We start from the raw sequence: 16,696 nt of genomic DNA, 5'->3' as shown, positions 1-16,696 counted from the left end.
TCAGAATCACCAACTTTGAATGGTAAGCATTCACATTATTTCCTCTGTTACAATGTGAAATATGTAAGAGTTTAGAGCACCATAATAAAGTGTGATTGACTTTCCTTTGTATTCCTAGAGCTCAGCATAATATCTGACACCATATTAGTACAGATTTACTTAAATGAATGACTATACGGATGAGCTTTTAATGTTTTTATTATTCTTGAAGGCCATGTAGCAGTAAATGATCAGATAAAGGCAAATGCTATCTTGACTACTCCAAATTTCCAATGCATAGCAAAAGACAAGTTATTAAGGAGAAATAGGTCCCAATATGACATAACAGTAGAATCTGACTGCCAAAACCTTATTTTGTGACCATGTTGCATTAACTATGTATCATGTTCTTTCTTGTTTTAAATTTAAAATTAGAGCTATATTTAATGCATATTTAAGTATTACGTCTATGTAATCTGAGGTTCAAAGGAAGGCATTTACTGCTTAAGTTTTCTCCCAAATATTGCTTAATCTTAGTTTAAAACTGGGACCTAAGTGGGGCTGTGGCTCAAGGGGTAGGGTGGTAGCCTTGAGCTGAAGAGTTCAGGGACAGAGCCCAGGCCCACAGTTCAAGCCCCATGACGCACAAAAACAAAAACAAGACCAAAAAAAAAAAAAAAAACCCCCCAAAAAAAGCCCTTCAAAAGTCATTTGAATAATATGGTTTGTTGTTTTAACAGAAAGACTGCAATGAAGATTGCAACTTTAAAGAATTAATCCTGGAAAACCATTACAACACATATGCATCTGCTAAATGGACACACAGTGGAGGAGAAATGTTTGTTGCCTTAAATCAAAAAGGGGTTCCTGTAAGGGGGAAGAAAACAAAGAAAGAACAAAAAACAGCCCACTTTCTTCCTATGGCAATAACCTAGTCCTGTGTGGTGTATAAGAAACCAGTTTCAGCAGGGAGATTTCTTTAAGTGGACTGTTTTCTTTTTTTTTTTTTCCTTTCTTTTCTTTCTTTTTTTTTTTTAAGTAACCAAGAAAGGCTGGAAAACTACTGAGAAACTGATCAAGCTGGACTTGCGCATTTTTGTTTATTTTAAGAGACTGCATTAAAGAAAGATTTGAAAACTATACACAAAAATCAGATTTAGTAACTAAGTTGTAAAAAATTGTAAAACTGATTGTACAATCATGGTGTTAGTAATAGTAATGTTTTTTCTTAAATTAATTTACCCTTCAGAGTATGGTAGATTTGATTATCTGATGATTATTTAAATATTCCTCTCTGCTTATCAAATGGCTGCTATATAATAAATAATAATAATAATAATGATGCAGATGATGTTTTATAAGATATGTCAGACCTAAGAAAGGCTGCTGGAATGATCTAATCCATCCAATACTAAGAGTTGGGCAGCATTTATGATGCTTTCCAATGAAAAATCATAATCGAATCAGAAAATAAGGAAATCTTCTCAAAAATCCTATTATGGAATTGGATCAAATAAGTTGTTTCAGAAAAAATTAATAGGCTTGGAACATGCTTGCACCTATTAACAAGGAAAAAATAATCCCAATGCTGCTCATATTGAAAAGGTATTGCAAAAGGCTTTAAAAATCTTGTATATAAAAAATAGCAATAATGATGATAATGCTGTACTTCATCTCACTTGCCACAGAATAACATTTTATAATCCCCAAAAGTAAAATTCAGAAATCCTTTAAGTTTTTTTTCAAGTAACATAATCTGTCTTTTGTATAATTCATATTTGGAACTTTGGCTTTTAATAATGTTCTTACCACAAATAATCATGCTTTTCCCCCTCCTGTGTTATAGCATTAAACTATTTTAAGTTGTATTTGAACTTTATTGTTTTGTTATTTAAGTTTATGTTATTTATATAAAAAAGAAAACCTTCATGAGCTGTATCTGTTTCATAAGCTTTTAATTTTAAAGGAATAACAAAACTGGCTGAGCTGCAAACTGCCCCTCCCCCTTATGACTGACACCAAGTCTGGTACACAGCACTTGGGCCAGCAAATCCTGGAGGGCAGACAAAAATGACAGCCTGCAGCAGTGCTTACAATAGAAGTCTTACAGGGAACAATACAAATATGTGAAAAATGTTTTGCCACAATTCTCTTGCCAATTAAGTTGGATAACAGAAGTAAAATCATTCCAGAGAAAAGATCTTAAAGTAAGAATACTTTGGAGCACATGAATAGAAAAGTGTCATATTTAAATATTAAGTATCATTCGAGGTAGTAATTCTGTGATCTAGAGGAATACCATCTATCCAAAAGGTGGCAGCATTGAAAGCTATTTTCCTTTTAAATGGCAAGAGCACAGTGGCTCAAGTCAAGGATACAGTCAGAGATATGATAACCACTAAATGCCATGAAGACCTAGGGCTATAGATTTGTCAGAAAGATGGATATCTACTTCACAATTCTTCCATGGGCAGACATTGGTGATGCTTTGTATGTTCACCAAGGACAGGTCAAAATTTCTCTCGGTTAAATTGTTGGTCTGTTAATTATTGCGATTTTAATTTCAAAATATTTGTCATTAAGGTCTATTTACATTTCGTAAAATATTACTTGTTAACAGAAACAACAGAACCATGTATTTTCTTATGGTTCACTTACATGACCAGGCCAGGCCGAATGCAGTTAGAGGGAAGTAGCCTTACTCAAGTGTATTCTAGAGCAATGCCATGAATGAATGATACTCTGAACTATTGTGTGCTTCAAGGATGTTGCTAGTCTAGCCAGAGAAAGTGACTCAGAATTGTAAAAGCATGTAAAGTTTAGAATAAAACATTTTTCATGTGTCTTCTTAGTGCCTTTCAGAGTTTATCTGTTTTTTTATATGACTCCATTCAATATCTAAATAGCAAAAAAATATAATAGAACTATTCTTAAAGTTTGGAACATTGAGGTCATTCATGATTAGGCAGAAATAATGTATATACATACAAGAGAAGTTATAGTTGCTATCAAATTATTGCTATATTGTTTTGAATTAGGCAAAATCTAGGATTTAGTTGCAAAACTAATCCTGGAAGTAAAAGTTATCTACACCAACTTTCTAAAAAGTTACTTTTGTTATTTGTATCCTATTTTTTACATTTATCATGCAAATTTTAGAAATAAAAATCTGCTTTAGTCATATACACTTTGAATTCTGTAATTTTAAAAATTATATGAGGCCTTCATATTAGGTAGTCATTTATAGATCAGGAAATTAAGGTTTTTATAGTCCAAGATCATATAGCTGGATATATAGAGAATTGTTACAAAGAGTCACTTAGATCACTTAGCATATGCTTTTTACACTAGGATTCTAATCATTACTAGCAAGCAATCTCATGTTTTGACTTACTTCTATTGAGATGCCATCTTTATATTTTCAAACGAATGGGATCTATTGGCACTTCACTTTATATGCAATCGGTATCATAATCAGGTAACCCAAAAGGAGAACTGTAATAATACAGCTTCCAATCCTGATTTCTATTCAACTTTTACAGGTACTCCTTTATTTTTAAATTATTTATAAAAACTAATTTTTCAGGCAGAATTACATCTTCTAATATACTATTTTGAAAAGAACTATATAAGTACATCAGTCTCCAACAATTAGGAAAAAACTTGAAAGAAAGAATGTAAGATATTAACAAATTAGTAATAAAAATATGCTCTCTTAGGATTTGCTCTGCTGGTTCTTTGTAGTACCGATGAAGATCAAAATTGACCATGGAACCTGTGATAGTAAAAAGCAATTCTATCACCATAAACACCCTGAAGATATGGTCCTTAGAATTTTTTACTCAAATACCTACACTGGTAGAATGGCAGAATGAGATTATAGGGAAAACTGTAAAAACAGTCACCAAAGACAAGAAAAGCGTTGGAATACCTTTTCTCTAATAACTCGTGTGATTTTTATGTTTTACTCCAGCATGCATTTATGTTACTTTACTATGAAACCATTAGCAATTAACTCCCGAGAGCAACACTAATGCTTCAGAAGGTTTCTCTGAGGTGTCATTTGTACTCCTTCTCAACTGCATCCACTTGAGCATGAACACAATACAAGAGCACTTCCATCTCCCCTTGTCTGACATTACATACAAATATTACATGGCTAAAGAAAACTAAAACTCGGTCTAAGTTCAGTATTTACAACAGTGATACTAAACAAAAACCACACATTTAACAGGCAGTATGAGTGATTATGGACTAAACTTACCAGTTCTATCAGAATGGATGCAGACTGCTATGACTATCTTGTGCATACTGGTTGACTATCAGCTGTGACCCTGTCTAAGGTTATCTTAAAAACAGTTTTTGAAAATGTCTATTAATTGTTCTCTCTAGTTTGAGTTCTTAACATGTATTTTAATATAAAATAGCTCATTAAAACTTGTTTTATAAATGCTTCAGAATCATTGTCAGGCTACTCTTTATTCAATTTCCTCTTTTCCTTCCTACCTTCCTTCCTTCCTTCCTTTCTTTTTTTGTGCCATTCATGGAGCTTGAATTCATAGGCTGTACACTATTCCTGAGGCGTTTTTTTTTTGTTTTTTGTTTTTTTTTTCTATTCAAGGCTAACAGTCTCTGCAACTTTGAACCACAGCTCCATTTACATCTTTTAACTGGAGATAAGAATCCCATGGACTTTCCTACCAAGGCTGGTTTTAGCCTGAGTAGTTAGGATTACAGGTATGAGTCACTGGTCCCTGGCTTGTGTTTTTGTTCTAAATCCAGAGATCCATTTTTTTCACATGTACTAGACTCAAGTTTGAGTCTTAAATGTGAGTGTGTGTCTGTAAGTACATGCATGTTCATGTACTCATGTATACACGCATGTGTGTGTGTGTAGGCACACGCATACACACACACAAAGGGCAATGAGTTCATCAAGTTGTTTAGAGAAATTGCATTATCAAGCACTGCAATTTCAAAATTGGTCTTGTTAACTTTCTGGTTGAAGAACATTCTGTTTTTGCCAAGATTCATGTGTTTGACAGAGTTCATTATTGTCCAGAAAGTCCATTTTGCAAGATGGACTTCATTAGTAAGAACTTTCTCTAACATTCTGTTAAATTTATACATTTTACTCTTTCTTCCTTCCTTTCTTTCTCTTTCTTTCGTCTTTTTTTTTTTTCTTTTGTGGGTCATGGGGCTTGAACTCGGCCTGGGCACTGTCCCTGAGCTCTTCAGCTCAAGGCTACCACCCTACCCTTGGAGCCAAGTCCCACCTTCCCGTTTTCTGTTTTTCTAGAGGTCAGTTAGAGATAAGAGTCTCAAGTCCTTTGGTTCCAGGTCTGGCTTTGAACCTTGATCCTCAGCTCTCTGCCTCCCGAGTAACTAGGATTTCAGGCGTGAGCCACTGCACCTGGCTCTACACATTCTTTCTAATGAAAATTTGGCTGTCCAATTAGAACTCTGCTTCCCCTGCAATCCTCACACCTTGTGGATCTTTTTTTTTCTCTCTCTCTCCCACATCACTGACACAGAAATTGAAGATTTGTGAAAGGTATATGCATGCCCATCACATGTTACAACATTTACATTTATTGATTTTTCTCTCCTTATTAGGCCACAAGCTCTACAGTAAAAAACAGTATGGTGGCTGGGAGTTTGGCCTAGTGGTAGAGTGCTTGCCTAGCATGCATGAAGAGCCGGGTTCGATTCCCTGGTACCACATACATAGAAAAAAGCTGGAAGTGGTGCTGAAGCTCAAGTGGTAGAGCTCTAGCCTTGAGAAAGTCCAAGGACAGTGCTCAGGCCCTGAGCTCAAGCCCAGAACTGGCAACAACAACAACAACAGAAAACCCCCCCAAAACCAGTATGGTTTATTTTGTATGGTAATTTACATATCCACATTATCACTATCTATTATACTAAGTAAATATTCCCACCAGAAATATGAATATTACCAAATGTATTCATCAAAGGAATACACAAACCAATTCCTATTTAGCAACAAATCAATGAGCACATATTACTATAAAGCACCATCCTATTCCCAACCAACGTGGTTGCTGCAATGAACAGAAATGCACTATTGTTTTGTGCCAAGAGAAGAGTAAATTGCTCACAAGCATTTAAGCTTGTTCACTTCTGATCATAGCACTTTTACATTACATTCAATATGGCATGCTGTCTATACTCAAGGTGTGGACAAGGCTGAAAGCTTGGATGCTCTCTGAATCTCTTCATTGTTTGTTCACTGTGAAGTTTAAGGGAGATCAGACCCTGCCACACAGAAGGTGGGAAGCCAACTTTCTTCCTTCAGTCTCCTACTATCCCCTCAGGGTATGATCTCTTCTCCACTTAGGAGGAAGAAAAGGCACTGGGGGATGGGGAAGCAAGGGCATTTTTCTGCTCTAATCTTCCACAGAAGAGGAGGTTTCAATGCCATCACCCCCTAGGGGCCAGGGGCATTAGAGGTCTCACAGACGAAGTATTTGTCAAATGGAGTTACTGAGCACTTGAAATGTGGTTGTTCTAAAGGGAGAAGTGCTGGGAGCTTAATATACACTCTAACAAATATATATAGACTTAATATATTGGATGAATTAAAATTTCAGATGCACTGGGTTAAATCAATTACTTACAATTTAAAAATAGTGTAGATAATGCATTTCATAATAGAATAGATAACCAATGTTTGAAAAATGAAATCCAGAATCTCTGACAAGTATTGCCAGTCAACAGATCATTGTATCAGGGTGGGAGACTCAGGGAAGGGACACTTACAAGTGAACCTATGGCAGACCATCAAAAATTGTTTTGGAACCCAAATTAGTAATTAAAACTTCCTGGTCAGGAGGGTACCCCCCCAAAAGAGAATTAAATGATTTTTAAAACAATTTATAAAATCTGGTTAATTCTGTAAAAATTACCAATTGCCAGTTCTTTGATAGAGCTCAGTTCTATGCCTAAAAAAAGAGTAATCTAGGACCGGGAGTTTGGCCTAGTGGTAGAGTGCTTGCCTAGCATGCACGAAGACCCAGGTTTGATTCTTCGGTACCACATACATAGAAAAAAGCCAGAAGTGGTGCTGTGGCTCAAGTGGTAGAGCTCTAGCCTTGAGAAAGTCCAAGAACAGTGCTCAGGCCCTGAGCTCAAGCCCAGGACTGGCAAAAAAATAAAAAATAATAAAAAAAAAAGAGTAATCTATTACACTTGGTATAGTATAAAATTCAACATAATACACCTTATTATGTTGCTACTACATTAGGAGTTTGTATGTCTAGCCCTCTTATCATGGCCTAACACTCTTGAAAGTCCTTCTTCACTTATTTTGCTGGGTTTTCTTGTTTTTTTTCGATGATGATGAAAAACAGATTGGAAATTTTGCTGGCTTCTTTTTTTTTTTTTTTCCAGTCCTGGGGCTTGAACTCAGGGCCTGGATACTGTCCTTGAGCTTACTCAAGGCTAGTGCTCTACCATTTGTGCCACAGCACCATTTTCCTGCTTTTGTATATGTATGTGGTATGGAGGGAATTGAACTCAGGGCTTTGTGCATGCTAGGTGAGCACTCTACCACTAGGCCACACTCCGGGCCTGCTTAATTCTTAAAGTGCTATTTTACACCCTGGTTTTAGGGTTCTTTTCTTACTGTCCTGAGCAGTGCAAATGGTAAAAGGGTAACAAAATGACAGAGATGCAATTTAAAATTCAAATAGCTCTTTTTGACATGTTGAGTCAAAACCCACCAGTCTATGATTGAAAGTATTTCTACAACATCATCTGCTAAATATCAAATAGTAATTGTCCATAAATAATTAGTATGCACCTTTTAATTTTTTTTTCTGAATGGCACCAAATACAGTAATCTGTATTAGGTACTTAAAACTAATGAAATTGTCTTAGTATTTGTGGTTTATCATTTATAAAAATGATAAAATTTATTCATGTTTAACCTTAAAGTTCAGCTAAAGAGAAAAGAAATGAGGTATAAAACTGAGAAAACTATAAAAAGTTTTTCAAAATGATCTTTGGGTTTAAAAGCTTACATTGTATTGTGCCATAATAGAAATGAGCATTAAAACTAGTCTTGTAAATAATCTGACAATACGTTTCTTAGAGAGAGCTGGCCTGTAAATCCTGAGTCATTCCAGATACTGAAATTCTATAACTGCTTACATTCCAGTCCTAAAAAGGGAGATATTGTGCCAGTTTGTTTGGAAGGCAAACTTTAACTATCCATTGTCTGTTTATTTCATTAAAAACCAAAACAGAAAGTTCTTTTTATTAAAATTCGGAAAGAAAGTTAATTCTGTATGACAATAAGTGTCTTAAATGTCAAGGAGAAATTATATTTTAAATATGCTTTGGATTAGAAGCAGCAATTCTAAAGCAGCAGCACACACCAAGTGCAGATTTTTCTATTCCTTTAAAATTAAACATATGGGGGCCGGTAGTTTGACCTAGACGGTCAAACTCTACCTAGACGGTAGAGTGCTTGCCTAGCATGCATGAAGACCCGGGTTCGATTCCTTGGCACCACATACATAGAAAAAAGAGCTGGAAGTCGTGCTGTGGCTCAAGTAGTAGAGCTCTAGCTTTGAGAAAGCTAGGATAGTGCTCAGGCCCTGAGTTCAAGGTCCAGAACTGGCAAAAAATAAAAAATAAAATTACATATATGCATGCATATGTACACATTTTATCCTAACTCTACCTTGGATCTGATTTAGCCTCTGGCCCTTAGAACATAGATTAAAACTTTTTTTTGTCAGTACTGAACTTAGGTCTTGGATGTTGTAGTTTAGGATTTACTCTCAAGGCCAATGTTCTACCAGTTGAGGCACAGTTCTACTTTCAGCTTTTTGGTAGTAAACTGGGGCTAAGAGTCTCATGGACTTTTCCTGCCTGGGCTGGCTCTGAACTGTGATCTTTCGACCTCAGCTTTCAAAAGTTGCTAGAGTTACAGTGTGAACACCTGGCTATGATTAAAATTTTAATATACACAACCCTTCCTCCACATCACATACAAAGACATGGAGAGGGAAAAGCTCTAAAATCATGAATCCTGTATCGACAGTCTCTATTCCTAATCCCATGTCAATAGTCAAAAACTACTTCAGGCTGGGCATGATGGCTCATGCCTGTAATCCTAGTAACTCAAGAGGCTGAAATCTGAGGATTGTGGTTCAAAGCCAGCCCAGGTGGGAAAGTCTGTGAGACTCTTATCTCCAATTAACCACCAGAAAACCAGAAGTGGTGCTCTGGCTCAAGTGGTAGAGTGCTAGCCTTGAGCTGAAGAGCTCAGGGACAGTGTCTAGGCCCCGAGTTCAGCCCCTACGACTGAGCAAAAAACAAACAAACAAAACAAAATCCCCATAAAACTAGGTGTTCCAATCAAGATGGTAGCAAAACACTAGGCAATTATCCAGGACTGTCTAATCAGACAGGGATTTAGAGTCCTAACATACACTTTTCCCTAAGAGATGGACAACAAAAAACAAACATAATCACAAAATGAAGAGCTTATACCTAACCCACACAAGGACAGAAAATTGCTAAGTGCCTTGCCCCACCCCCATCCTACACTTACAGCTTGACTAAGCAGCTCCATGGCTGCCCAGGACTTGATCAGTAGTATAACGACTCTGGAAACCGGTATGGAGGTTCCTCAAAAAAAACTAAACATAGAGCTTCCCTACAATCCAGACAAACCACTCCTAGGCATCTACCCTGAACATCCTGAGCCAAGATATGAGAAGGTCACCTGCACATCCATGTTCACTGCCACACTATTCACAATAGCCAGAATATGGAAACAGCTTAAATACTCCACAGTAGGTGAGTGGATCTAAAACATGTGGTACTACACACATTGGAATTTTACACAGCCATTAGAAAGAAAAAAATAATACCATTTGCAAGGAAACATATGGAACTAGAACAAATCATATTGAGGTAAGTAAAGCTCAAAGAGACAAATGGTACATGTTCTCTGTGATATGCAGAAATTAGATTTAAGCACTGGGATGCGATGAATTACACAGGATTCTAGATACAACAGTGAGATCAAAAGAGGATACTCTTAGGAGAGAAATACAAAGGTGCAATGCCTGAGTGCCTCTTCATATTTATATAAAACTATATATATATATGTATGTGCATATATATATATATATATATATATACACACATACTCCAAGATAGGGAAACAAGGGACCTCGCTCCCTCCCTCTCCCCTCTCTTTTTAGTTTTTAACAGTTCTGTCTTCTTTATGTATGGTGTATTCAAGAATACAACTTTAGAAGAGTTGGGGGAAGATATAGAACTTGAGGGAAAAAGGTGAAAAGTGAAGCAGTGGAGCTCAGTGGACACTGATAAAAGTGAACTAAACAATTCATGGGTGGGGACAAGAGGAAGTACTCAGAATGAGGGAAGACACTGGGTCATTACCTGACCCATGTAATTGAAAACCCTCTGTGCTAATGTATAACAACAACAAACTAATTTGTGCATGTGTGTGTGTGTGTGTATTTATTTTTTGCCAGTTGTAGGTTATGAACTCAAAGTCTCGGCACTGTCCTTAGGCTTTCCCAAGGCTACTGCCTCTATCACGTGAGCCACAGCACCACTTCTGGCTTTTTTCTATGTATGAGTTACTGAGGAATTAAACCCAAAACTGTGCATGTTAGGCAAGTATTCTACCACTAGGCCAAACTCCTGGCTGTAAAACCTACTCTAAAGAGAACAGGTTAGTTAAAAGCATGATACAAGATTTGTTCCACAAACCATAGTTTTTCAACCTGTGACACAGATATGTATAGCACTATTTGATCTAAAGTGAGAGAAATAACTATAGATGTATAATTCTTCCCCAGTGCACAAGGAATAATGACCACAAACTAGACCATAAATTAAATAGATTATATAGAGTATGTTATGTTCTCAAACTATAATAGTTTTCAAATTAAAATTAAAAATTTGGGCCGGGAGTTTGGCCTAGAGGTACAATGCTTGCCTAGCATGCATGAAGACCCGGGTTCAATTCCTCAGAACCACATACATAGAAAAAAGCTCAAAGTGATGCTGTGGCTCAAGGGTAGAGCTCTAACCTTAAGAGAAGTCAAAAGACAGTGCTCACGCCCTGAGTTCAAGCCCCACAACTGGCAAAAAAATTAACAATAAATATAAAAAAATCACATTTTCAGACATTAAATAAGACCCTTATAAATAATCCATAGGTTAGAGAAGTTGGAAAATATTAATTATGCAATAAAATACAGCATATTTAAATTTGTAGACTACAGCTAACTCAGTGCTTATGGGAAATTTATAGCTTTAAGTGCATATATAAGATAAAGAACCCAGGAGTTTGGCCTAGTGGTAGAGTGCTTGCCTAACATGCACGAAGACCAGGTTCGATTCCTTGGTACCACATACATAGAAAAAAGTCGAAAATGGTGCTGAGGCTCTAGCCTCAGCCTTGAGAAAGTCCAAGGACAGTGCTCAGGCCCTGAGCTCAAGCCCAGGACTGGCAAAAAAAAAAAAATAGAGAAGCCCATTGCTGGTGGCTCATGCTTGGAGGGTGAGTCTGAGGATCAAGGTTTGAAACCAGCCCAGAGCAGGAATATCTGTGAAACTCTGATCTCCAATAAACTACTTAGAAAAAAGACAGAAGTAGCATTGTGGCTCAAGTAATAGAGAGCTAGCCTTGAGCACAAAGAGGCTCAAGGATAGCACTCAGACCCGGAGTTCAAGCCCCATGACCAACAGAAAAAAAGAAAGTAAAAGAAAATACAGGGCAAAATGCAAATAACTCATGGTTGGAAGATACCTGGAAGTTATTCGGGATTTTATTTTTTAATCAATTTTCTGTAAGTTTAATTTGCATCAAAAATCCACAAATAATTTTATATTGATTTAAATAGTTACTCAGAGGGGAAATAAAAAAAACAAGTAAAATTTGGTTGAAATAGTAGACTACTTCTCTTCCATTACAAATTTTTAGAAAAGATCCTCCAAATACCAAATATATTCGATGTAGATACTAAGTTGACTTTAACAACCTCAAAAAGAAATTTACTAAGTACTAAAAAAAAAGAAAAACCCATACACAGTAACATTTTCAAGGGTGAGATTGGAGAAAATCAGAGGTGGGATTCTGTGAGTTTGAAGTGCATGCATCTGAAGAGTAATAATTAGCTGGATACTTTTAGATTCATAAACTAAAGGATAGCTGTCAAAACACCAGGTTGGATATGCTAGTCCCTCTTCTTCCTGGTTTGTACATGAAGCATCCTTCCTCTCTCCCTCTTTCCCTCTCTCTTTCCGCTAGCTGTTTTGACTTGGCTGCACATTGAACTTGTAAGAGGAGCTTTGACAAGTAGTGAACCTATATTCTGACTTACCTGGTCAAAAACAAGGCCTGAGTATCAGACGTACACTTGATAGTATAGATATAGCATAAACAGGAGGAAAAGAAAATTTTCTTATCAAGTTCATTAATGTAGAGTAATTAGAAAGTTATGTCTGGTGCAGCAATTTGACATATTGTTCAAAAGAGAATACAAAATGTACCAAAAAAAACCAGGTACTCTTAAATGATCTACAAATAAGACTATTTAATAAAGGAGTCATTTGGAACAAAACACTCTATGGGAAAATAACTGTCTTCCTTATAACGAAGTAAATTCCAAACAGATTAAAGAAACAAACTGAACAGAGAAAGAAAATAGTAGAAAAACACAGGTAGATGTTTTCATAATCTTGGCTAAATCTAGATAAAAATGTCACAAACTGAAACTCTAAAGCAAACATAATATACTAAGTAAAAATGTTAAACTCATCCATTGGCGAGATAATCTTCCATCACACACACACTAAAAACAATAACATAAAACTAACAACAAAAAGTAGCAGCTAGTAATATAAGCAAAGAAAGTGAATGTCTATTGTATTTATAAGGATGAAAGTTCCTGAAAAGCAACACATAAAACAGGTAAAAAAGAAAAAGCCCTAAGCATGTATTAATGTAACAACAATCTTTAACTAAAATGGTATTAAGACCTGCATAAAAAAATTAACCTAAGAGAGCCAGGAGCGGTGGCTCATGCCTGTAATCCTAGCTATTCAGGAGGCTGAGATCTTAGGATCTCGGTTCAAAGCCAGCACAGGCACTAAAGAACTTTCTCCAATCAACCACTAGAAAACGGGAAGTGGAGCTGTGACTCAAAGGGTAGGGCTGTAGCCTTGAGCTGAACAGTTCAGGGACAGTGCCCAGACCCAGAATTCAAGCCCCATGACCACCCTCCACACACACACAAACAAAAAAACTAAGAAGTCATGACCAAAAAATAACCTAATCCATTGATTTCTTTCTGGAAGGCTTACACAACAAACATTTACTTACTAGTTAGCAGGCGTTCTTGACTCTTTATTATTTTTTCCATCAATGTTTTTTCAGGTACTTTGTTGATCCCATGTATGGTGGTAGTGAGGAGGTCTTTCAGATTCCAATGGGTCCAAAAGCCTTTTGCAGGTTTAAGACCTGTTGGTAGAAAATGCACATTTGCCCCATCAGATTACGTTATCAAATGCGAGTTTTCTATTTCCACATAGGCTCATGATCTTCTGCCTGGGACTGGCATTGGACTATTATTCTCTTACTCTGCCTTTGGGTGGCTGGGATTACAAGAGCAAACTACCATTACTGGCTTGAATTTTTAGGGGGTCTCACTAACTTTTGCCTGGGCTGGTTTCCAACTATGATTGTCCTATCTTTGTCTCCCAAGTGGCGAAGATTCCTGCATGACTCACCATGCCTAGCCTCAGTAACTATGTTTCTAGAATGAGTTGTCCACTAATTCAAAGCTTTCAGTTTTTTCGGAGTGCCTCTTTTTCAGTTTTCTTTCGGTGATATAGCAGTGGCTCTGGTTTTCAAAGTGTAAGCATTTACGGAGTGGCACAAGAAAGAGTCTGGAGTTCAAGAATGTGCAGAAAACAGTGGCTTGGGGTATAGGATGCAGGGGTATATGATGGTAGTTTTGATGGTTGAGGTGTGGGCATGTACTCTGCTGCCAAAGAGCCACGGTCTGTATTGCAAGTATGCACAGAGGGCCAGCAGCTCCAAACCCGTGGCGAAAGTCACCAGTGTCCTCTGGAGCAGGCTGTTGAAATCTCTATTGATAAATATTAAGAGAATAGCCACTGTCAAAGCCTCTAGGAGTTTATGCTCCTGCTGTTAGGGATGCTGAGGTCTTTAGCAGCAAAGTCTGACATGGTCTACTGCAGGAAAGGCAACTGAGCATCACAGCTGTACCAGACACATGCTTTTTTTTTTTTTTGTCAGTCCTGGGGCTTGAACTCAGGGCCCAGGTACTATCCTTGGGCTATCTCTAAGCTACTGCTCTACTGCTTGAGCCACAGCACCACTTTGGGCTTTTTCTGTGTATGTAGGACCAAGGAACCTAGGTCTTCATGTATGCCAGGCAAGCATTCTACCAGTAGGCCAAACTCCTGGCTCAAAATTATTTTCCCTTTTAAGCTAAGAATGTGGTTAAAAAGTTAAATAAAATAGCATTTAAAAATGTGCTATTGTATTATAGCATATTTAAATATAAAGATAATATATAACAAATTATAAATTAATACATAATCATATTAAATAGCATGGGTTTTTGGGGTTTTTTTGGTTGGTTGTGGGCTTGAACTGTGGGTCTGGGCACTGTCCTTAAGCTCTTCAGCTCAAGGCTACTGCCCTACCCCTTGAGTTTGATTTTCTGGTGGTTAATTGGAGATAAGAGTCTCACATAGACTTTAGTGCCTGGGCTGGCTTTGAATCATGATCCTCAGATCTCACCCTCCTGAGTAGCTAGGAGTACAGGCCTGAGCCACCTCGCCTGGCAGTTTTGTTTTTTTTTTTCTTTAATAAGGCAAAGAAGGGCCAGGAGTTTGGGCTAGTAGAAGAGTGCTTGCAAGCATGCACAAAGACCTGGATTCAGTTCCTTGGTATACCATATACATAAAAAAGCCAGAAATGGTGTTGTGGCTCAAGTAGCAGAGCACTAGCCAAGAGGAAAAAGCCCAAGTACAGCACTCAGGACCTGAGTTCATGCCCCAGCACTGGCCAAACAAAAGGCAAAGAAATAGCAATTTCTTGATCTGAGTCAACATATTCAGTCCCTAATTTTTTGGTGTCACTCCTGGGGCTTGAACTTGGTTGTCCTTAAGCACTCTACTATTTGAGCTACAACCCTACTTCCAACTTTTTGGTACCTGGGCTGGCTTTGAATGGCGATCCTGAGATCTCAACCTCCTGAGTAGCTTGGATTATAGTTGTGAGCCACTGGAGCCATGCTCAATCTGCAAATTTTAAGGGCTCAGTTTAACAAACAGTATTGAAATGACAAGTTCATACCTGTCATCCAAAGGTGAATGGTATTCCCTAGGTCTTTTTTGAATTCGTCATTAAAGAGGGCCGCGGACTCTGGAAATGCTTCATAAAACACTGCACAGATAGCCTGCGCCAAGTAATCTGGGTACACCTATGAAAATGGAGTTAGTGTAATTAACTTTATATTTCCTAATTGTCAAGCACATTACAAGTTTATATGTGTGTTGCTTTTTTTCCTAAAAGCAAATTTTTAACCATTTTATTACTTCTTTGTAACTTTAAGGGACATGAACAAAAAAGAGAAGAAAATTAAGTTGCTCTGACAGCATTTTGTAAAAAAAAAAAAAAATGATTTTTTTTTTTTTTGGCCAATCTTAGGGCTTGAACTCAGGGCCTGAGCACTGTCCTTGGGTTTTCTCAATACTACGGCTCTACCACTTGAGCCATACCACCATTTCTTGCTTTTTCTATAAGTGTGGTACCAAGAAATTGAACCTGGGTCTTCATGCATGCAGGCAAGTACTGTACCACTAGGCCAAACTCCCAGCCCTGATGATTAATCTTTTATTTCATTTAACCTTGCTGTTGTTACCTTCTTATAGAAAATGATTCACATGGGTTATCATTAAAAAAAGTATGCTTTTAAATCACTGGAGCTTGTTTAGGAGCATTTATACATTGTAACCAGTACTGTTCAAATATTATAAATAAGATCTAAACAAATATATGGCACTACAAGTTTCCCATTAACATCTTTATTAACTTCTTCTCAAAGAGTGACTAGAGAGAAAAAAAGATACAATTTTTTGTTGTTGTTGTTGGTGGTCATGGAGCTTGAACTCTGGGCCTAGGTGCTCTCCCAGAGCTCTTCAGGGGCTCAAGGCTACTGCCCTACCCCTGGAGCTACAGTGCCACTTCCCATTTTCTAGGGGTTCATTGGAGACAAGAGTCTTGTGGACTTTAGTGCTGGGGCTGGCTCTGAACTGCAGTCATCAGATCTCAGCCTCCTGAGTAGTTAGGATTACAGATGTGAGCCACTGCACCCAGCTACTAGATTTTTTTATATTGAAGACAAATTTACATCTCTATCTTGGAACTCTGCATTTAAATGTTAAGTCCCTAAATGCGCAAGATTTTAGAAGTGGAAGGGTCTTTAGAAGAACTGTGGTAGACTAAACAGTTCAAAGATACGCATGTTCTAATCCAATAATAACCAATAATGATAAAAATAAATAACAATAATCAAAATAAAAAATGATAAATCTTTTTGTAGGTAAATAATACAAATCAAAAACATATATACAGTAAGACAAGTTTCCAAACAAAATATCTATG

The 16,696-nt window shown here is 37.1% G+C and overlaps 2 protein-coding genes across 2 annotated transcripts in view; one reads left to right on the top strand and one right to left on the bottom strand.

Annotated features, from left to right (window-relative positions):
* The window catches only part of Fgf7 (fibroblast growth factor 7), a 53,782-nt gene extending 49,355 nt beyond the window's left edge, over positions 1-4,427 (top strand). Inside the window, exon 4 of the mRNA XM_090358442.1 lies at positions 720-4,427. Coding sequence (XP_090214568.1) covers positions 720-914 — 195 coding nt within the window. The 3' untranslated portion in view covers positions 915-4,427. The remainder of the gene's footprint in view (positions 1-719) is intronic.
* Fam227b (family with sequence similarity 227 member B) overlaps positions 1-16,696 on the bottom strand; it is a 122,538-nt gene that overhangs the window by 88,552 nt on the left and 17,290 nt on the right. The window contains exons 10-11 of the mRNA XM_090358443.1: positions 15,386-15,512; positions 13,379-13,516 (exon numbers count right to left, since the gene is read on the bottom strand). Coding sequence (XP_090214569.1) covers positions 13,379-13,516; positions 15,386-15,512 — 265 coding nt within the window. The remainder of the gene's footprint in view (positions 1-13,378; positions 13,517-15,385; positions 15,513-16,696) is intronic.

This window comes from Megascapheus bottae, chromosome 25 (assembly GCF_031878675.1).
Source record: "Megascapheus bottae isolate mThoBot1 chromosome 25, mThoBot2.hap1, whole genome shotgun sequence".
Classification (NCBI taxonomy): Eukaryota; Metazoa; Chordata; class Mammalia; order Rodentia; family Geomyidae; genus Megascapheus; species Megascapheus bottae.
This window is presented reverse-complemented; position numbering and strand designations above follow the sequence as displayed.